Genomic DNA, 19,547 nt, shown 5'->3' with positions numbered 1-19,547 from the left:
AAATTATCGAAATACTCTAATAATGGACGAGTGGGAAACAGTGGACGTTTCTAATACAGGAAACTTTTCTCCTTAAAGTTCTATGCAAGACTAGACGGGAAGAATTGATACTAAAATATTTTTTTTAAAAATGTGCTATTAGAAAAAAACCGAGAAGAAATCAATACAAAAAATTTATTTAAAAAAATGTGGAGTGAAAAATCTCCAATTGGCTTACTTTCATAAGAGAAATCAAACATATAAAAAAGTTTTCCTATTGCTTGATCATTGAGCTGATTTTTGGAAGGAACACAAGCTTTGACAATGACTAGAAAAATTGCAGAGTTTATTCACAGGTAGCAGTTCACAAGGCAGCCTTAAAAAAGTCATCAGACACATGCTTTGTTATCTGGAAATGCACAGATGCAAGCTCACAGTAGAAAAGATTGCAATTTCCCATCTCAGCGAAAAATTGAAAACAAAATTGATTAAAAAGTAGATTGATATTACAAATATATAAAATTACATTTTTCGATAATATTCTATTTGTACTTGAAATTAGAAGTCACAACAGAGCAAAAAGTAAATTCAAACTAAAGTTGAGCTGTGGTATGTGCAGAAAAATAAGATGCCAATGGGTATTCATCTTACAAAATCCTTACAGCATTGCATACTTAAACATGCAAGTTGTGTAAGGAGATAAATCAACTATCACCCATCTTACCAACTCAATCATCTTAAGTTTGACGATTTGTAAATTATAAAAGTAGGTAAAAATATTTCAGGCAAGGCACTGAGAGTAGCTCAGTTTCAAAGAAAACTCACTGACTGCAAGCTATGAATACAAAATAGCAAAGTCCTTTGCTTATAAGAACCTGATCATTGTAGATATCATTTTCCATTTCGATTAACAAAGAGGGCTTGAATATTATCTGACTGTAAATTTTGATGCAGTTTTATGATTCATTTTGAGTTGCAGGAGAGAAACAAGATGAATTTTTTCACCAGAGATTCCATGTTTTAAAAATACTGACAACACAATACAATTCAGCTGTTTTAGTACCCTGTTCTAATTTCACCTGAGTTACTTTATATATTTCCTTAAAAACGAGGCTTATAAGTTTAAAACTAAGAGACACTGGCCAAAGCTACCTAAAACTAAAAAATTAGCGTGGCCATGATATCAGTTCCATGAAAATTTAAAATGACTTCTAAAAATTGGGCTTACTAGCCGAGAGACTTTTAAAATTACTGGGTGAAGCTGGAACACTGCCTCACATTTTACACTAATTTGTAAATAGGGCCAGATCACATATTAGGGAACTATTTTGATCTTCTCTTGTTTGCACAATACATATTCTAAAATATTTTCAAACAATACGTTGATTTCAAGTTCTGAGATTGCATTTTTTTCTTCAACGACTAAAGAAATATGTTATTATAATCAAACTAAAATGACGGGCAGACATTACTTCGACTTTTTAGTTCATTAAATGCTTTAGAAAATCAATTGCTTCAGAGACTATGATGAATATTTTTAACTTTATAATAATACTTCAAAATTGTAGAAAAAAGCAATCATATAAAAGTGCAAAACAGTCTTAAAATTTAAGCTAAAAATTAGCTTTTTCAAAAAACAACTCTAGTTCCTTAACGCAATGAGTCAGCATGGCTTCTGCAGTTAGAGGGCCAAGAGATCGATGGGAAAATTATTTTAACTGCTCCGACTACCTTTGCTGTTTAGGTTACTGCATGGATTAAAGGAAAGCTAAAAAAGTGGTTTCATACAAACCGGAGGGCTACGTGAGAACTTAGCAAGACACAGAATATAAAAGTCTGGTGTTTAGAGATAACGTGATAACGTTTTAAGATAACAAGTCTCAAAAATTTGCAGTTGACTGCGCTTGAACTAATCAATATAACAGTCATAATAAAATAAAACACAAACTCTGAAATTTTACAGATGTTTCCATTTTATTTTTTTTCTCTAAAGATCTAGAGTCTAGGTCACAATAAAAGAGACTTCAGTGACCATGATTGTATAGTTGCGTGCCTGGTGCTCGAAACTTTTTACCTCCCTAATCTGTCCATATCCTGAATCTTCAGGCAACACTTTAATTTTCAAAGTTTTAGAATTTATCTGATGGCTTAGGGCAATTAAAAGAATATGTCGAGAACTATGCTGAGTTAGTGTGAGATGGCAGGTACGATTTTTTTAAACTAGCTGTGGCAAAAAAAAACAGAAACTTTAAACGAGGAAACAAACTAGATAGAAAAGCTACGGCAAGTGATTGGTTTTACAATGAATGCTAAGTTCTTTGACAAGGAGATCCGAGTTGCAAGAATAGTTGCTTAACTCTTTACTCAATGAAAGGGTGGAAGATGATGAGGAAGAACTAGACGAGTTCCAAGCGGCAGAATCATTGACTGATGCTATGGAGTGAAAACGGTTGAAAGATGAAAATGAGTTTGAGTTTCCACATGCAGTTTCGTACTCAGATTCCGAGGATGTTGAATCGTCAGTGGGCTCTTGCTCAAGGAAGGTTTTAAACTCATTGGAAAATTGGACGGGCATTGAATTGCTCTTCTCGGTATTGGACGGCATTAGACAGGGTGAGTTAGGTGATGATATTGACAGGTTGGAAAACTTCACACGATTCTTGTACTTTAAAAGTTTTGCTGAGTTTTGACGGAAGAACTTGAGGATATTACTCTTATCCCGTTTTGATCTATCACTATGTTCGGAATCTGCATTGTCGCAAAGACTTGAAGTATCTGAAAATAGCTGGGCAGGTATTTCTGCGTTGGCTCTGGTTTCGCAGTCAGTTGTTAATGTCAAATTGCTGTAAGAGGAAGAATCAGAGGATGAAGATAAAAGAGACTCAGCCGACAAAGTTTTATCGTCAACGCTTAGAGCACTGTATGAGATAGATAGGTTGTTTGAAGATAGATTAACAAGAGTTTCTGTTGAGACGAACTCCATTTTTGAAGTGCTCAATGCATGGACATCTTCAACACTAGGTAGTGAATCGTCATCACAATCCTTCATGCCAGGTTTTACTGAGATCTTTACATCGTAAATGCTGTTCAGTGATTCAGCGCAAAGTAATTTATCATAATTCATCTGCATGAACTCCTGTTCTTGATTTTTTTGCATTTGATCACATGGATGTGCACCGTTTTCTGCATATTTTCCAAAAGAGGCAAATGTTAAAGCAGTGTTGTCATCTCTAGAGTGCGCACTTGAGGCCAGGTCAATGATGTCAACCGAAGAACAGACTGAGCTCGCACTATCTGCATAGTATATTTCTTCGTTTTTTACTTCATCCAAGAGCAAAGTGGGGGGACGACGAGTGAGCAGGTCATGAGATCGGGCGAAACAAAAATCTGCGGATGCTCGATCCCAGAGAGGAAGTTTGAATGGTGCTGAATTTTTTAGAGATTCTAAACTTGTAAATGATGATGGGGACTTTAAACTTGAGCAAAGGGACTGATGTGCAAGCGTAAAGCAAAAAGCAATAAGAATTACGTATTAAATGAATGATGATTCAGAGATGCAGAATTAAACATGCATTAAAAAAAGGATTCATGGAAGGCAATTTCAGAAAGGCGATAGTAACATAGTTGAGTGGTAACAGTGAAAGTAACAGCCAAAAATTCCCACAAAATTACATAAAAGCAATGCATAAAAACGTTCAAACAGCAATTAACAAAAACAGATTAGGATTTATGGTTAGGAGGTAATTGGGATGCATGGGTTAGTGGATAAGAAAAGGAAGCAGAGAGAAAATTACATTTTTAAATTAAAAAAGATGTCAAGAAATGTTAAAAATTAAGAAGAGATTTTCATGTTTGAGTCAGAACAGAGATTCAGATGGAAACTAGATATATTTTAGACACAATGTTTAACAAACACTGATGATTTTATCTCAAAATATTCGTCAAGCCATGGCTGCCAATCCAATTTGAACAATTCAGCTTTGGATAGAACGGCAATTGCTGTGGGTGATTTTGAAAAATCTTTCAGCCCGGAGAGCATCATTTCTATAAGTACATATAGTGCACATTCCACTTGACGGGAAAGATTTACAGAAAATACGACTGTTTCTCGAGTTTAACCATTCTCAAAAATGGAACATGATCTACTTTGACAGGAGTCTCCTCTTTCCTTCCTGCAAAATCATCTGGCTCGAGATTTAAGAAATATATTGTAAAGGCAGTGGTGAAAATTCAAAAACTTGCATTTTTAAGACCAGCCTAGCTCATATCTTTTTAGAAAATTACTCCTATTCCGTTTGAGAAAAGGAACTTAACCACTTTCTCTGTTCTTGTGTTAATGTTCTTCTTTTATAAAATAATCTACTTGGACATTAGTGGATCAAGCTGAAAAAAAGCTAATTTTGAGGCATAAAACGTAAATCCAATGCATGAATGTTAACACCAATTTCTATAAAAATGGAGGCTTAAAGAAAAAAAAAATTAAAAAATAACACATGTAAAAGTGGAAAAACTTGTTAATAATATTGAACAATAATATGTAATTACATACACATATCTGGTATTCTAACACCAAAATGTAGGAGAAAAGACTAAAAAAGGACATGCATTAAAATCGAAACACTTTCGTCGACCACTCTCCTGTTCTCAATTTGGAAAAATACATACAAAGTATAAAAAGTCGTTAAAAATCTTGCAAGACAAAAGGATAGAGCATTGATTGAAGTTGCTTTTCTCTGATCCTTAGATTTGCAAAATTTTGATAGATTTTTACGATTTATAATCCTTGTATCCTTGCCTATTGAGAATAATCAAGTGGTAACCAAAATATTTTAATAGGCAAAAAGGGTCTTGACTCCAGCATTTTGACTTTATTGAAATTTAATATTGCCATCTAAAACTTTAAGGCTAAGTCTGCTGAGTTTTCTCTTGACCATGATCTCTTGAACTGATTGGTACAAGTATCACTCCTGATTAACAAAGTTTGCGTAGTATCGACTAAACTTAAAAGGTGAGCATAATTTTTCTCTAGCTGTTAGTGTCTCTAAATAGCAATATGTTCATTCATGAAATTTGATTCTTTCTTTGAAATGTCACTGTTTTCAATTTGAAACTTTGGTGCTTATACTATACAGGCAAATACCAAGATATTTCTAGACTTTTAAAGAGATAAGCTTAAGAGCTCTTAAGAGATGAGACAAAGTTTAATAGATCATGAGTTCCTCAAAATACATAAACAAATCCCACTTTATTATTCTTCTTTGTTCGCTCACACAAGCATCTGCCACAATATTTTAGAGACAACATAGTGCGTACACATTTCCTTGAAAGTCAATGGATTATTAAAATAGGTACAAATTTTAAGTGTTCTAATCCATCTACCATCTTATCTCTGTGAAATTTCATATAGAACACGAATCACGAAACGAAAATTACCAAAATTAAGTCCTGACCAAGAAATTGTTGTTTTTATTCGGAAGTGGTTGAAACAAATTTAAATTTCCCCCTCACGAGAAAAACATCAAACCATGTACTTTGACAGTTCTGTCAGGTTTCTTCATCGAGCAGTGTTCTCTCCCCACCTCCCGTATTTCGCAGCATGGACAACGTAAAACGGATGAGTCAAAATGCAATTGATGTTGCCATATTTTCACATCAAAGAGACTATTATGATAACTTTTAGTGTGCGATGTGACTCAAGTAAATTATGGTTTTTTTTAAGGGCGGGAGGTTTGAATTAATGGATCAAAAAAACATCCTCATCTTGGTTAGGAGTAACTTTCAATAATTTTAGTTACACAAATCATGTTCTATGTGAAATTTTGATGAGAAAACATTAATAATAATGCTTAAATTCGCATCTTGTCTAGTGATACATTGTTAAGAAAGAAAGAAGCATAAAGCAAGAAATAGTGAAAAATAGAGACCAGAAGAGGTAAAAATCATAACAAGCTTAAAATAAGCACATTGATCTGGAAGGCAAAAGGCAACAGAGTCAAAACGTCAAGTTCCTTCCTAAAATGAATAATGACAAATTACATATCACCCTTTGAATTGTGCAGTGGATCACAGCAGTCAACATTTTGGACAGTTCCATCGATTTTTATCTTGTTAGACTAATGAGTCTAACATTAGTCATTAGTTCATTAGTCGTCCATTAATGAATGGGCGACTAATGAACTTTGCGCAGGTATCTGAGCACACATTATTTAAGGACAAAAATGGAGGAAACTATACTGTGCACTACTGGATTTCCATGAGCTCATCCACTGTCATGGAGCGATACCTCTGTTATATTTGAGCATATAAGCTCGGCTCTTGGACAGATTTGATTACTTCAGCTATTCTTTGAAATATACCCAGATTGAGGAAGCCACAGTTCTAAGACTGGCAAGCCTGAACCATTTACTATCTTTCTTTATTTCAATTTTTGTTTCAACCCTAATTTCTGAACATCAATGACATGGTAAATGAAATGGTACCTGAATGTCAGGAATTGAGGCTGCTTCATCAGTGAAAGTATGACCCTCAGTTCTCTGTGAGTGCTTTGATAGGGCACCGCTGACTAAGGGTGTTGGAAAACGAAAGGAAAATTTTCTTTTGTTGGGCGAGGCTGGTGTGCGAGGAGAGTCTGGGCCATGTTGAGAGGTGCCATTATCGAGGTCATTCATCGAGCAAGCTGCAATTTCGTTAGCTAAAGCAATAGCCGAATCAAGAGCCTTTTCATCCGCTGCTGAAATTGGTTTCACCTATAATAAAAAGGCAATAATCAGTGTTGCTTTTACACTAAGAAACAAATGTTTACAATTCAGGTCCTACTTTTTTCAGTTCACTAAATTTATTAGTATCTTTCAGCCCTTGCTTCCGATGATACAGAATAATATAGATTCTTCAGCAGACTAGGCCGGCAAAAAAAGTTTTCAATAGAGAAATTAATGGACCGAAAATGATTACCTGGTCATGAACAAAAAATATTGGCTTAATTTGCTGAATCAGTATTGATGAATGAATTCATAAACATTTTAGTGGCCAACAGCATCAATTGAAGCCAAAGTTATGATGGCATGAGGTTTCAAAATTCTAAAGGCTACCTAATGTTTCGCAGTTGAATAAAACCATGATAATACAAAGTACATACCGTTGCTTGCTTTTTTTTGCTTTTCGTCAGAGATGCAGCAATTTCGCGTAACTCATTGCGCTTATTTGTATCCACGTCTAGAGGAGAGGGAGGTGGAGATCCTATGTCATTGGTCCCAATATTCCGGAACATGGCATTCATTTCATCCAGCAAACTAGGTCCAAAGTCAAAAGTTTTCTGTAATACAAGTGATAAAAAATAATTATTTTTAAATAAATAAGTATGAATTTCAAAAGAACAATATTGTTTAAGAGGGCAGATAAATACTGTCCAAGAGTATTGTCAGAGAGTGTTTCTCATGATTTATTCGAGTTTAAGGACTTTCCTGACCAGAGAGCAAGCTAGTATCACACTGCAATTTAAGTATGTTTTCTAACAGTATTAAAGTGAACATAAAATCAATGTAAAAGTCACACAGTTTCCCTCTTGTACTCAGGTTCAAAAATGACATTCTATTGGCGAAAACTATGAAAAACATGCAATTATCGGCTTGCAGACTCATTTTCATGGCAGTATATCTCACTGCAGAGATTCAATAACAAGCTAAAATGAATTACTTTCAGTAAATATGGACCGTCTACCATCAAAAACAGCTTGAGTTACAGAAGTGTAAGGTAAATCCGAATTTAGCTCTCAAGCAGGGTCGATTTTGGCCCTTAATGGCACCTTTTTTCCTTCAGTTAATATAGAATGACAGGAACTTGTCAGTGTAAGGTCTTGGGACTAGCACGGTGGTGAATAAATTACAGGGGCATACTTTACTAAATACTTTACTAAATCATTGAGAAATACTAGAATAGATTAATTTCAAAATCATATGAACACTTACTTCAAATCGCGGACTCTCAGCAACACATTCTTCATCACTAATCTCATGATATTCATGATCAGTTAAGCATTTACTGTTGATGGCGCCTGCGCAGACATTTTTCACATTTTCACAATCCAGCCATTTAGAATCTGGAATATAGAGGTGTATTCATGATAATTCATTCCAAAGATGTTTTTCAGCAAGAGTGGGTGGTACGTTTTTACCATGAAATAAAAAGAGAGGCATCACTCGCAAAAAGTTTTTAAGAAGAGTTTTTACAAGAGTAACAACTTTCAATTCTGTGATAGACTATGTTTATCACAGAATAGGTCACGGTCAATACAGACCTGTCTATTTCAATTCAGGTGTATGCAATGGACAAAGGAAGTAATTAATTGACTAACTAGCGGCGACCAACCAAAGACCCTAAAACTGATCCATCAATTTCCTCCTTAGTCAAAAGCTACCACCCTTTTCAGCCAAGAGGGTTAATCCATGTTCCCTTTCTTCTTCGTTCATTGCTTTGTCTGTCAGTTTCAATAGTCAGTCCGCTAGTGCCTCTTTCATGACATGATTTTAGCTTTCTTCAAAGCCAGTCTGACTTTTTTCCTAGATATTTATTGCCATGGGTTTGTTTACAGTTTATCCATTAAGAAAATGATGGAAAATTGTTAGAGAATAATAAGTAAAGGTTGACTTACTTGTTTCAAAGAGCCGAGAAGCAAGTTAAAAGAAGAAGATGTAATTAATGAAGTGCAATATGATGAGAGGATAGTTATAAGGTACAAAGAAAATCTAGCTTTTCATTTATAAACGTAAATTTAAATTTATATCGCAGGGAATTTTGGACAGTAACCCAAGATAAAAGACTGAATTTATTTTATTGCGATCAGAAAAGAGCTTGGTTTTATGAATGAATTGGACTGCTTGAACAAAAAGCAGCCTTGATGCATTTCATGTTACAAAATTTTAAATTTCCTATTATAATTTAATTTTCTCACAAATGAAAAGGAAAGCTAATATGTACTCTGAATCTGTGATTTTAACCTCACTTATCCAGAACATACTTACACAATTCTTCAGCATTAATTTTGCAATTTAATGGGGGGATTAGAGGAAATTTGGCGACCTTGAATTCTGATTTATGTTAAATGCATCCATATAAGCCATTCTTAGGTCTTCCTCTCATTAAGTGGATGATGGCTACTTTACAATGTTTGGAATGTTTACAATGTTTGAACATGTTTAGCCGCAATTTCCTTTTCATTGACTTTGAGAGACTTACTCAAATTGAAAGAGCAATGTGTTCATCATGTTTAGATGGCTGCAGATGTTATTATAATGAGTCTGGAGGGTGACAGAAAAAAAAACAGCAGAAAATATGCATGAAAATATGAAAAATAGACATACCATTCGCAGGAATTTTTCGAGGGTCAGTGGTTAGAAGTGGAGCTCTGTCAGAGGTTGTTTTAATAGAGCTAGTGTCTGATTCAGCTGTGTTATCTTCATGTTTATATGGCATGACAACTTGGTGAGGAATGTGATTATACTGGAAAAAAAAATACACAGAAATATGGAATTGAGCTTTTATACAGCTACACTCAGGCGAATAACTTTTAGTCGCAAAAGAAGAAACAAGCCCCTCAGAAGAGCCTATTCTCTTCATTACAGTAAGTGAATCTTATTGAAGCTGTTGGCAGTTATGCTATGAATTGTAGACCTCCATTATTATGTTACCAACAGTTAAATATTTGGTTTAGTACAGATTTGACTTAAGCTAACATCATACGGCAAACTTTTACGTTTGCACTATTTTTCTACAACTTTTAAAAGTCTTTCATTCAATGGAAGGAAAGGTAGGTTGGCTATCAAAATTTAGCAAAGCTTCCTACGTTTTTCAAACCTCTGCACAAATTTGAGGTCTTTCCACATTTCCCCACATTTGGGGGAGATTTTTGGTACATTCTTCTGTGCATGGAAAATGTCCTAAATCTTCTTTAAAACTATACCTATTTCTAAAAACACAGAAACAACTGCAGATATAAATGAATTTTACTGAGATTGAATTTTTGGACAAGAAAAAAAAACAAAGGTTGGAGAACTCCATGAATTTCCATAGAATTTCAAGGGAAACGACTTACTTTTGTTGATCCTCCAAGAAAAGAGATATCTCCAAAATAAGCTCCATCTAAACCAATGTGACTTGTATGTTTGACATCACCCTGTGGGCACGAAATCATATCTGGACGTAGCCGACTTCGACGCGAAGAATATGTATTCTTACCATCGCCGCGCATAAATTCTCCACCTTTATTCGAAGGAAGATTCGCTCCTAAGTATGTGACAGTATGGGCAGGGTTGAAGAAACCACTTTTACCATTGTTTAGAACACCTGCAGAACAATTTCAAAATTAAAATGACGATACAGAGAACGATTAAATCTTAATGATTTTGTTTCTGCAACAAAGCCTCTATTTTCTGAGTCAAGGAAAATTCTAAGTGAGAAAGAGACCAAAACGATCTAGTCAGTGCACACTGCATAAATGTATAATCAATGAAAATTAATGCATATTTGGCAATGACAGGATGACAAGTCTCCATGTCAAGTCACTTAACCACTCAAAAGCCATTTATGATAAAACTACGTCTTGGTTAATATGCTAAAAATTGTTTACTTTTACCTCATTTATTTAAGAGTTTGTTGGTAGGTAAAGATGTTTAAAAGAAACTTTCAGAAAATACTCCTAAAGGGGCAGAGAAAAATTAGACAAATCTTTATGCATCAACAATAATCAGTCATCAAAATGACAAAAGAAGTCTGTATAATAGCAAACTGAGTTACGTCATTTGATAGATCACCACAAGGGTCAGATTCAGTGTTCGAAACTCACAGGCGCCAACGCGCCTAAAAAATCGGCCATGGCGCCTAAAAAATGAAGGCTCTGCGCCAACGTGGCCCCTAAAAATTGCTCCCTACAAATCTGAATTTTCATATTAGGTGATTATTCTAAATTTTCAGCACTATAAGTGAAGGCTTTTTCTGTTCTTCACGATTTCATCTTTAGTGCTTTTGTCTTCCCCAAGTTACAACTACTTACTAGTTCTGTTACAAAAACATCTTGCGTCTAACTTTTCACTAGATGCGCCGTGATATATAGACAAAAGGTCAATTCGGCCCCTAAAAAATCTTAATTGGCGCCTAAAAATCGGGCTTGATGCGCCAAATGGCTCCTAAAACTCAAAGGTGAGTTTCAACCACTGGTCGGATTGTCCTTCAGCCTACTCTGGAACCAATGATCAATGTACAAGCCTACGCTGATTCCATATATAAGTAAAAACAGAAATAGAATATGAAACTCTTGGGTAAAGAAAAAGGAACCTTACCTTTCCAGCTATTGCTGCCTGAGCCAGTTAGACCTTTGTCCAGAACAGTAATAACATCGCCTTGCCTGTAAGATAACTGGTCCCTCTTCATTTTATCATCTATCGAATCCTGTACTGCTTGGACTTGTTCAGGCTTACAATCTGGCAAAATGTTCATGAGGTCGACAAAGCGTGGGCGTTTGTTAGGATCGTGTTGCCAGCATTTTAGCATAACACTGTAATACTCTTTGGGACAGCACTCTGGTTGCTCCAGTCGCTGTAGATTAGGCTCGTCTATTGCTTCTAATATCTGATGACCGGTAAGGGCAGCCCACGGCTGAAAGCCGTAGCTGAACATTTCCCACAATGTAACACCAAATGCCCATACATCTGAAGCAGATGTGAATCGCAGATAACTAATACACTCCGGAGCACACCAGGCAATTGGCAGTTTTAAATTGACATTAAAGTTGGTTTGGTAGTAGTCCTTCCCAACTCCAAGTGCTCGTGACAATCCAAAGTCAGAGATTTTCACCTTCAAAATAATGAAAGCAAAATTAATGAAAATAATAACTCCAAGAGTTCAGTAAAATTTTTGGTATTTTCCTGCAGGCAAACATGGATAATTTAATGATAAGAGTGTTTCCAACAATGGCAACAGTAAATGTTATATTCTCGAGTGTTATGAACCAAATCAGTGTGCATACTTCGCAATTGATAATACCTGTTTCTATGAAGAAAACCACTATAGACTCTAATCTGCGGTAGTCTATCAGGTTCACAAGCAAAGCCTCATGCTAGCCTGTGATGTTTTTTGACCAGGAAAGAGTTAGAAAATGAAATAAGCAAATTTTACAAAATGGAACAATCCTACCATTCAAATATAGTTTTAATTACATTTGTTTTTTTTAAAAATTGAGTAATCAGTGTTACAAAAGCGCAGTTTCTATGATGTTCTTTTGGACTGTTAATATGATACTGATGCAATTTCAACCAAAGCAATCAATTAGTTCTCTTTTAATTAAATAAAAAATGATACAGAAATTTTGACAATAACAAGGAATAGGAACTTCTTGTGATTCGAGTTGAAACCCATCACTCATTCCTAGGGACTTTAAAATTTACCTGGTAGCAGAGCTACCTTATAGACCTGGGCTTATAATTTGAAGAGAGAAATTTAGTGAATTTTCTGTTCCTTTCTTGAAATCAGTCACTTTACTTACATTGCCATGAACTCTATCCCTTTTGTGAAAATCTTTTTCTATCACTGTTTATATTTCACAGCTGACAGTTCTTCAAACATGATTCTTTAGTCTTCCTCATTAGCAGCTTGAGAAAACCAGGACTTGTCCTATATTTGGAGAAGAAGTCTGGTAATATTGGTGTGAGTACAACATTCTAATTACATAAATGTAGTATCAATGAAAGGAAAAGGGGGATTCTGTGAGCAGGTTTTAATTGAAATGAACAAATGGTTTGTTTCACTTGACAGTAAAATCTACTATTTACCTTGTTCTTTGAGAAGACTAGAATGTTGCGAGCAGCAAGGTCTCGGTGGATTAACCTCTTCATCTCAAGGTACTGCATCCCGCTGCAGATTTGAACGGCAAAATTACACAAAGATATCACAGGAAAACTGGCACGTAGAGAGGGCTCCTTCAGGCACTCAAGGAGGGAGCGGAGTGGTGCAAGTTCAGTCACCAACATGAGAGCATTGGTGTCCAAAACAACACCATATAAGCGGACGATATGTTCATCATCAATGCCGTGCATTATGGCTGCTTCTTTGAGAAACTCAATCGGATTGTTTTGCATGCGCTCACGGCTTAAGCACTTGATGGCCACTTGAATCCTTTCTCCATCATTTGTCCAAACACCTTGCTGAACAACACCAAATTCTCCTGTCCCCAATTCCTTGTTTACTAATATATTGTCTGCAGGAATGATGTGTTTGTTCGGAACTTTGATTGGTGGTTTCCCATCGAGAGTCCCTTCTTCAGGCAGCATCCCAACCATTGACTCCCATTCTTCTTCCTTTTTAGGAAGAATCATCTGAGAGAAAAAAAAGAAAAAAATTTACATATGAACTATGAAAATTTTGAAACTACTGGTTACCTTCAGTTCTGTTCTAAACAAGTCCTGATATTTATTATTGCACCACTAGACATTGCTTTCTTGGATGATGAATGAGAGAGTGTCTATCATTCATTATTGACACAGTGCTGTACCATTTTGAGAACTTTCTTTAGGAAAAACACTACACCCTTAATTGATTTGTCTAATTTGAGGAGAGGTAAGTCAGTGCACAAATATGAAGGCTAGTCTTTGAGACTTGCTTTGAAATTAACTCACAGGAATATAGTACCCTATTTTCTTATGATAAAGAAACTAACAAAGTAGTTGATAAATTTCTGCTAAATAACTCGGATCATTTTTTTCAACAGTCGAGTTCAACCAACTCAATTTTTGGTTATTCACTTTTTAATAAATTTTTGAGTAACTTACCCTGTAAGTAATGACAATAATTAAAAAAGCCAATGATAAAACCCGACAAGAGTCTCAAAGATCTTAACCGTTTCAATTGATAAGTGGTTATTGCACTAATTCACTAAGCCAAAAAAAGTGAAGCTAAATTTACAACTTTGATCACAGTCTTAATATAAAATTTTTAAAATCACTCTTACCTTTTTTATTTTGGAGAGATAATTCTGAGGGAAGTGCTTCTGAAAAAACTTTTTTAACCTTCTGATTTCAGGCTTTGCCATTCCAATGGAATGCAAATCTTCATCAGTAACATACTTGAGCTGAGATACATTTTGAACCTGCACAAAATATGTTACACATGAGTAAATTTTTGTAATAGGTAGCATGAATTGTTTCAGTCCTTAAAAGTTATGCCAACATAATATAGGCATTTGCTGCCCTCATTAGGTAGTTGAACAAGTAATTATTTCAACTCGGTACCATGGACACTCTAAAGAACTTATAAAGCGAGCTTGCAAAACAAAATTGGAATTTTTCCTGTTTCCTTTAAAAAATATGTGAGATCATGGGATGGATTTTACATAAATCTTGCCAGACAATGTGGCTGTACAAATTATTTTCAAGGCACATATCGACGGTGTAAGTCGGCAATCACATAACTCGGTTTGCAACGTTGCAGACTTCCTGTCATAATTTATTTTTTAAATGGAAAACTACTCAACAGCAATCCTTTAAAACTGCCGTGATTTTTCTTCTACGCGCGGAGAAAATTTTGCAAAAACTTCAAGGAATGATGTCAATTTGTTCTCCTTTAAAAAAATAACATAGAGGCGGAGATTTTCAGACATCGCAAACGAGTTATATGATTGCTGACTTACACCGTCGATATACATTTGTTGCTACTGTTTTCTTGCAATTTTCGATGAATTCCTTAGTGTATCAGAACTTCGGAAGATTTTGATTACATATGGTAGGCTTCTGAAATATTGTAATTTTAAGAGGTGATTTTCCTGAATATACTGTGCAAGGTTAAGTAGGTGAATTTTGATTGTAGTAAAAGGATGGCCAAGTTACAGAATCTTAGCTCAACACTAAATAGGCATATACCTTTGTTGCAAACAGTGCTACATTTACGTTTGACACTTTCATGAGCTCGACACTTTACATGAGAGTTCAAAGAGCAATGGAAAACTGCCCTTAAGATCACAACAAAATCTCAACAGTTGCTTGCGTCTGCTAATAGTTTAATATGCACAAATGTACCTTCAAATCATTCTTGATACCAGCGTAATACTGCTGCAGTTCTGCCTCGATGAGAAATTCATACAATCCAGGTCGTTTGGACGTCATACTATTGGACCGTTCCATCGGGCTAAAAAATAAAGACAATTGAATAAACCATAAAAGGAGTAAAAAAAGATGAGAACTGGCTCGGATACAAGCACATATCTGTGCGGTTACTCCAAAAAATAAATAATACCTAAACATACAAGGTGTGAAATCAAATATCTACCCTGAGGAGCAATGGCTCAAGGTATTATTTGCCGCAGTTTGATCGTGATTAGATCTTAAAAAAGCTAAAAAAATACAGGACCTTGTTCAACAAATCTGCTCCTCTATCAATTGAATCTTCCAAGAATACCCTGCTTGACTGACAACACTTGTGGTTGCAGCTGATAAAATTTTATTGCAACTCAGAGTCATGAATGGGAACTTCGCTAAGAAGTTAGAAGCATAAAACAATAGTCCTGAATATTTGCAATCTATTTAAACCTGTTTGAGTACAAGGTAGCAAGATAAAAGCTAACAGAGAAAAACCCTCCTGATAAGCAAAGTTAATTGAACTTAACCTACAAGTTCTGTTTACATACGTTATTGAATACGGAGTTATTTTTGCAGCTTGCGGTCACATATTTAAGAGCAGACTCCACAAAAATTGAGAAATCAGAAAATTCAAGTAAATTTCCAATGATATTTACTTGAAAACAACATTGAATACTCACGTCCTAACTTTTATCATAGACAGTGGGTTAGGATGGAAGATACATTGATTATGACTCTTTACCTTCTTCAGAGAGATTACCTCCTATTTGTAGAATGACACTGAATACTACAAGTTTTCATTCTACCGACAAATTTATGGCTTATTCCAGCTGCGACATTAGAGGTTCATGAAATAGAAATTAAGTGATCATTTGACACGATTACACAGAGTGTACAATCACACTTTTGATTGAATACCTCGAGCAGAATATTCTGATCTAGAATATTGAGGAAGTTTCGATGACTTCTGACTACATTTTAGCTAGATCTTTCTTCAAAAATTAGCGCTACATAATAGTTAGTGCGTGCAGTTGTACAAAGAATACCTGAGCTGACAAAACAAATGGTTGATAGAGAATAGACCCACCTAAATTGGGGAGTTAAGAGTCTTAAGGAAAAAACTCAAAGGCCCACGAAAAGATCACATTTTTCAATTTGACTTCAGACACAGTACTAGAAAAAGGATAAAGTGAAAGGATGGAGTACAAAATAAGCGATTTTGTAAAAACACAGCATTCGTAAATTGAAAACACTTGCACACGGCGAAATTCAAGAATTTTTTGGTTAGGCTATTATTGACGTATGACGTATGATAGTAATGCCCTGTTGCCGCTTTTGTCAAAAAATGATGATTCCCATCAATTTAGTAATTTAAACAGCACAGCGCAGCCGGCGCGGTGCTTAAAATAATTGATAATATTTAAACCTGGTTTTTTTAAACGTAGAGAGTGTGTTGAGAAACGAGAAAATTTACAAAATCAGAATATATAAAGTGAATAAAATATGAGCCCACGTCACCTACGTGATCCTTGAAAACCACGGCGCGGCGCGGCGGTCGGCATGTAACACATATTAGCGCCTACAAGACTGCATGAATACTTCATGCATTGCGCCAAAAGACAGTGCAGTCGCTGCGGTCAGCAGCGGGCGGCGTGAAATACATAGCGCCTACAAGACTGCATGAATACTTCACGCATTGCGTCAAACACAGTGCGGTCAGCGCGGCCCGGCGCGGCGGAGGAAGTTAAAATAATTAAAACCACATTTAAGTTTATTCTTTCATAATTTTTTTCGTTCATTTCATTTTAATGGAAGGCCTCGTCTTCACAGAGATAGGTTTACATAGCGTTACACGGAGAACAGGGCTCACGTGAAAATAAAGATTCGCCCTTATGTCAGAGGGGCGACGATTTATGGGTATTATTTTAAGGTACCTACTTACTTTGCATGTTTACTTGGCAACGTCTTCGCCTGTGATGAAGATGGCATTCTGCGGAATGTTCCATGTTTTCATTTCGCGAGAGCCTTCACCTCTGGGTCGACTCGGTGGCATAGTCCCATGCTAAGGCGAGGAATACTCTCAAACGAGGACGATTGTTTACACTAAAAATGAGTTGCTAGCTTGCTGATCGAAGCGCGCTGATGGTCGTACGTGCTTTCGCCGGGAGAAAAAATTGGCAGGCACCACGAAAAAACAATTCTAACAAGGCAGCCACTGCCGTATTTAAAATGCGTTGTAGAACTTTTCTAGGTTTTGGTGAGCAACATTGAAAAGTTTTCTGTGTGGGGGAGAGGGGGGGGGGGGTGAATGGGCATCTCACCGAAGGGCTGAGATAGGAGATTCCATTAAAAATTGCTGACCTGAAACACCATCTGCTTATGGGAAACTCAAATCTCGAATGAACTTTCCCATAAGTATTCACATAAGCAGTTGGTGAAATTTCAGTTCATCAATTGTTGATGGAATCTTCTATCTGAGCCCTTTGATGAGATGGCCCATTCACACCCCCCCCCCCCCCCTTCCCTCCGCTACAAGAAATTTACTGTTCTGGATTTCATGGCTGTGTATTTGAGTTATTTTCAATATTGCTCACCGATGTAACCACCAAGTTCTACATCGCATTTTAAATACGGCAGTGGCTGCCTTGTTAGAATAGTTTTTTCGTAATGCCTGCCAACTCATACTAATTATTCACTAATCCACGCTGCTACATTGTTGAATGTTTCTGTTGCAGTATTTTTTCGCAGTGAAGGCGTTTCTTGTGCGTCGACACGCTTTGTCGAAGAAATATCTGAAGGAACCACATTACCTACTATTCTACGCTGCTATACTCTTGATAGGAATTTTAAATGATGGAATTATCTGGCCTCCATGTCTAGCCGAACCATTTTCTATGTATTTGGCGTCTATCATAGAGTCTCGACGCCTGGAACTTAAAAATAGGGTTTGTTGGAAGTCGGAAACACAGATCTATTTGTTTTTCTCAATTTTATGTTTTTTGGATCTCTGGAATCCTTGGAAAAGAAACTAGAAAATCCTAGCTTCAGTTGGTCGTGCGGGACAAATGGCGAGGAAGCATGGGTTTTCGATCTTTTTTCAACCAGTTGCATTGCCACCATTATTGACAGAGCGTGTTTACCTTCCTCCGATCGTAATTATAAACATTTCCATAGATACACGCGACGATATCCAGGGCCGGATTAAGGGAGTGGCCACATGGGCCGCGGCCCATGGCGGCAAATTTTGCAATTTTTTTAAATGTAGGGATGAAAAGAGAATCGGATTCAGAAACAAAATTACAAACGAGAAAAGGCGACAAAATCTCTTATTTCCTGACAGTATAGTAATTTCTAATATTGTCGTCTTTCGGTGATACAAGAGACACCATTTTTAATTAGTCGAGTTAAGAGAGAAACCAAACACACAATTTTGCATGGAGCGGTGCGGCGCAGAGAGCAATAATGACGAGTACTTGATATGAAAAGGAGAAGCCCTCAGCGCGGCGGTCGGCATGTAACACATATTGGCGCCTACAAGACTGCATGAATACTTCACGCATTGCGTCAAATACAATGCGGTCAGTATCAGTCAGCGTGAAACGCATGGCGCCTACCAGACTTCATGAATACTTAACGCATTGCGTCAAACACAGTGCGCATGCGGTCAGCGCGGCGGCGGAAGTTAAAATTATTAAACCACATTTATGTTTATTCTTGCATAGTTTTTACGTTCATTTATTAGAAATGGAAGGCCTTGTTCACACAGAGATAGGTTTAGGGAACTTAACTTTCGCGTAAAGTTCCGTGATTTTTTGCTAGAGGTGTTGACAAGGCTTTCGCAAAACATGTGTCCAACACGAGTAAACGAGTCTTAGGCACCCCTCCCCCTCCGGCACGTTCATTTGATGGTTTTTATTGATGTTTCAAAACGAATGAGGAGGGGGCGGCAAAATACAGACGGCCCATGAGCGGCAAGTAGGTAAATCCGGCCCTGACGATATCTCTGCTAAAAACTCATAATTCCGAGCTCCACAAGCTCGAGCTTTCCGAGCCGGGGAGACTGGCATGGGATCATGGGGTTTTCTACCTTTTCCGACCAGTTGCATCGACTCCATTATTTCTAGCGCTTTTTCAACTTTCTTGGATCGAAATCATAAACATTTCCATAGGCGCAACAGCTAAGTAGCAAAAACTCAAAATCCCGCTCTCCGGATGGTTATCTGGCAAAACTGACCAGGTTGCATGGGTTTTTCATTGTTTTCCGACCAGTTGTATCGGCTTCATCATTTATAGCGCTTTTCAACTTTCTCGGATCGAAATTATAAAAATTTCCATAGGTGCGAAAATATGGTTGCAAGGAAACTTCAAATTTCGCACCCTGCACGCACCAATCCGTACTCGTTTTCGCAGGGAGGCGTCGCGTCGCTCGCTAGTCGCTGTCACAGTTTTTGC

General features: G+C 36.6%; 1 protein-coding gene across 3 annotated transcripts in view; it reads right to left on the bottom strand.

Moving 5' to 3' along the window:
- Positions 1-16,407, bottom strand: part of Ack-like (activated Cdc42 kinase-like) — a 28,018-nt gene extending 11,611 nt beyond the window's left edge. Inside the window, exons 1-11 of one of the 3 annotated variants that reach the window (XM_019046956.2) lie at positions 16,183-16,407; positions 15,036-15,144; positions 13,973-14,110; positions 12,798-13,340; positions 11,310-11,823; positions 10,067-10,317; positions 9,336-9,474; positions 7,944-8,074; positions 7,115-7,291; positions 6,459-6,725; positions 161-3,469 (exon numbers count right to left, since the gene is read on the bottom strand). In XM_019046956.2, the coding sequence (XP_018902501.2) occupies positions 2,258-3,469; positions 6,459-6,725; positions 7,115-7,291; positions 7,944-8,074; positions 9,336-9,474; positions 10,067-10,317; positions 11,310-11,823; positions 12,798-13,340; positions 13,973-14,110; positions 15,036-15,140 (3,477 nt within the window). In that variant the 5' untranslated portion in view covers positions 15,141-15,144; positions 16,183-16,407 and the 3' untranslated portion in view covers positions 161-2,257. Of the gene's footprint in view, positions 1-160; positions 3,470-6,458; positions 6,726-7,114; positions 7,292-7,943; positions 8,075-9,335; positions 9,475-10,066; positions 10,318-11,309; positions 11,824-12,797; positions 13,341-13,972; positions 14,111-15,035; positions 15,145-16,182 lie in introns of those variants that run through there. The other 2 variants (XM_072297535.1, XM_019046957.2) reach the window with 2 other exon arrangements.
- Between the last annotated feature and the right edge of the window lie 3,140 nt (positions 16,408-19,547).

Source organism: Bemisia tabaci, chromosome 1 (genome assembly GCF_918797505.1).
Source record: "Bemisia tabaci chromosome 1, PGI_BMITA_v3".
Taxonomy (NCBI): Eukaryota; Metazoa; Arthropoda; class Insecta; order Hemiptera; family Aleyrodidae; genus Bemisia; species Bemisia tabaci.
This window is presented reverse-complemented; position numbering and strand designations above follow the sequence as displayed.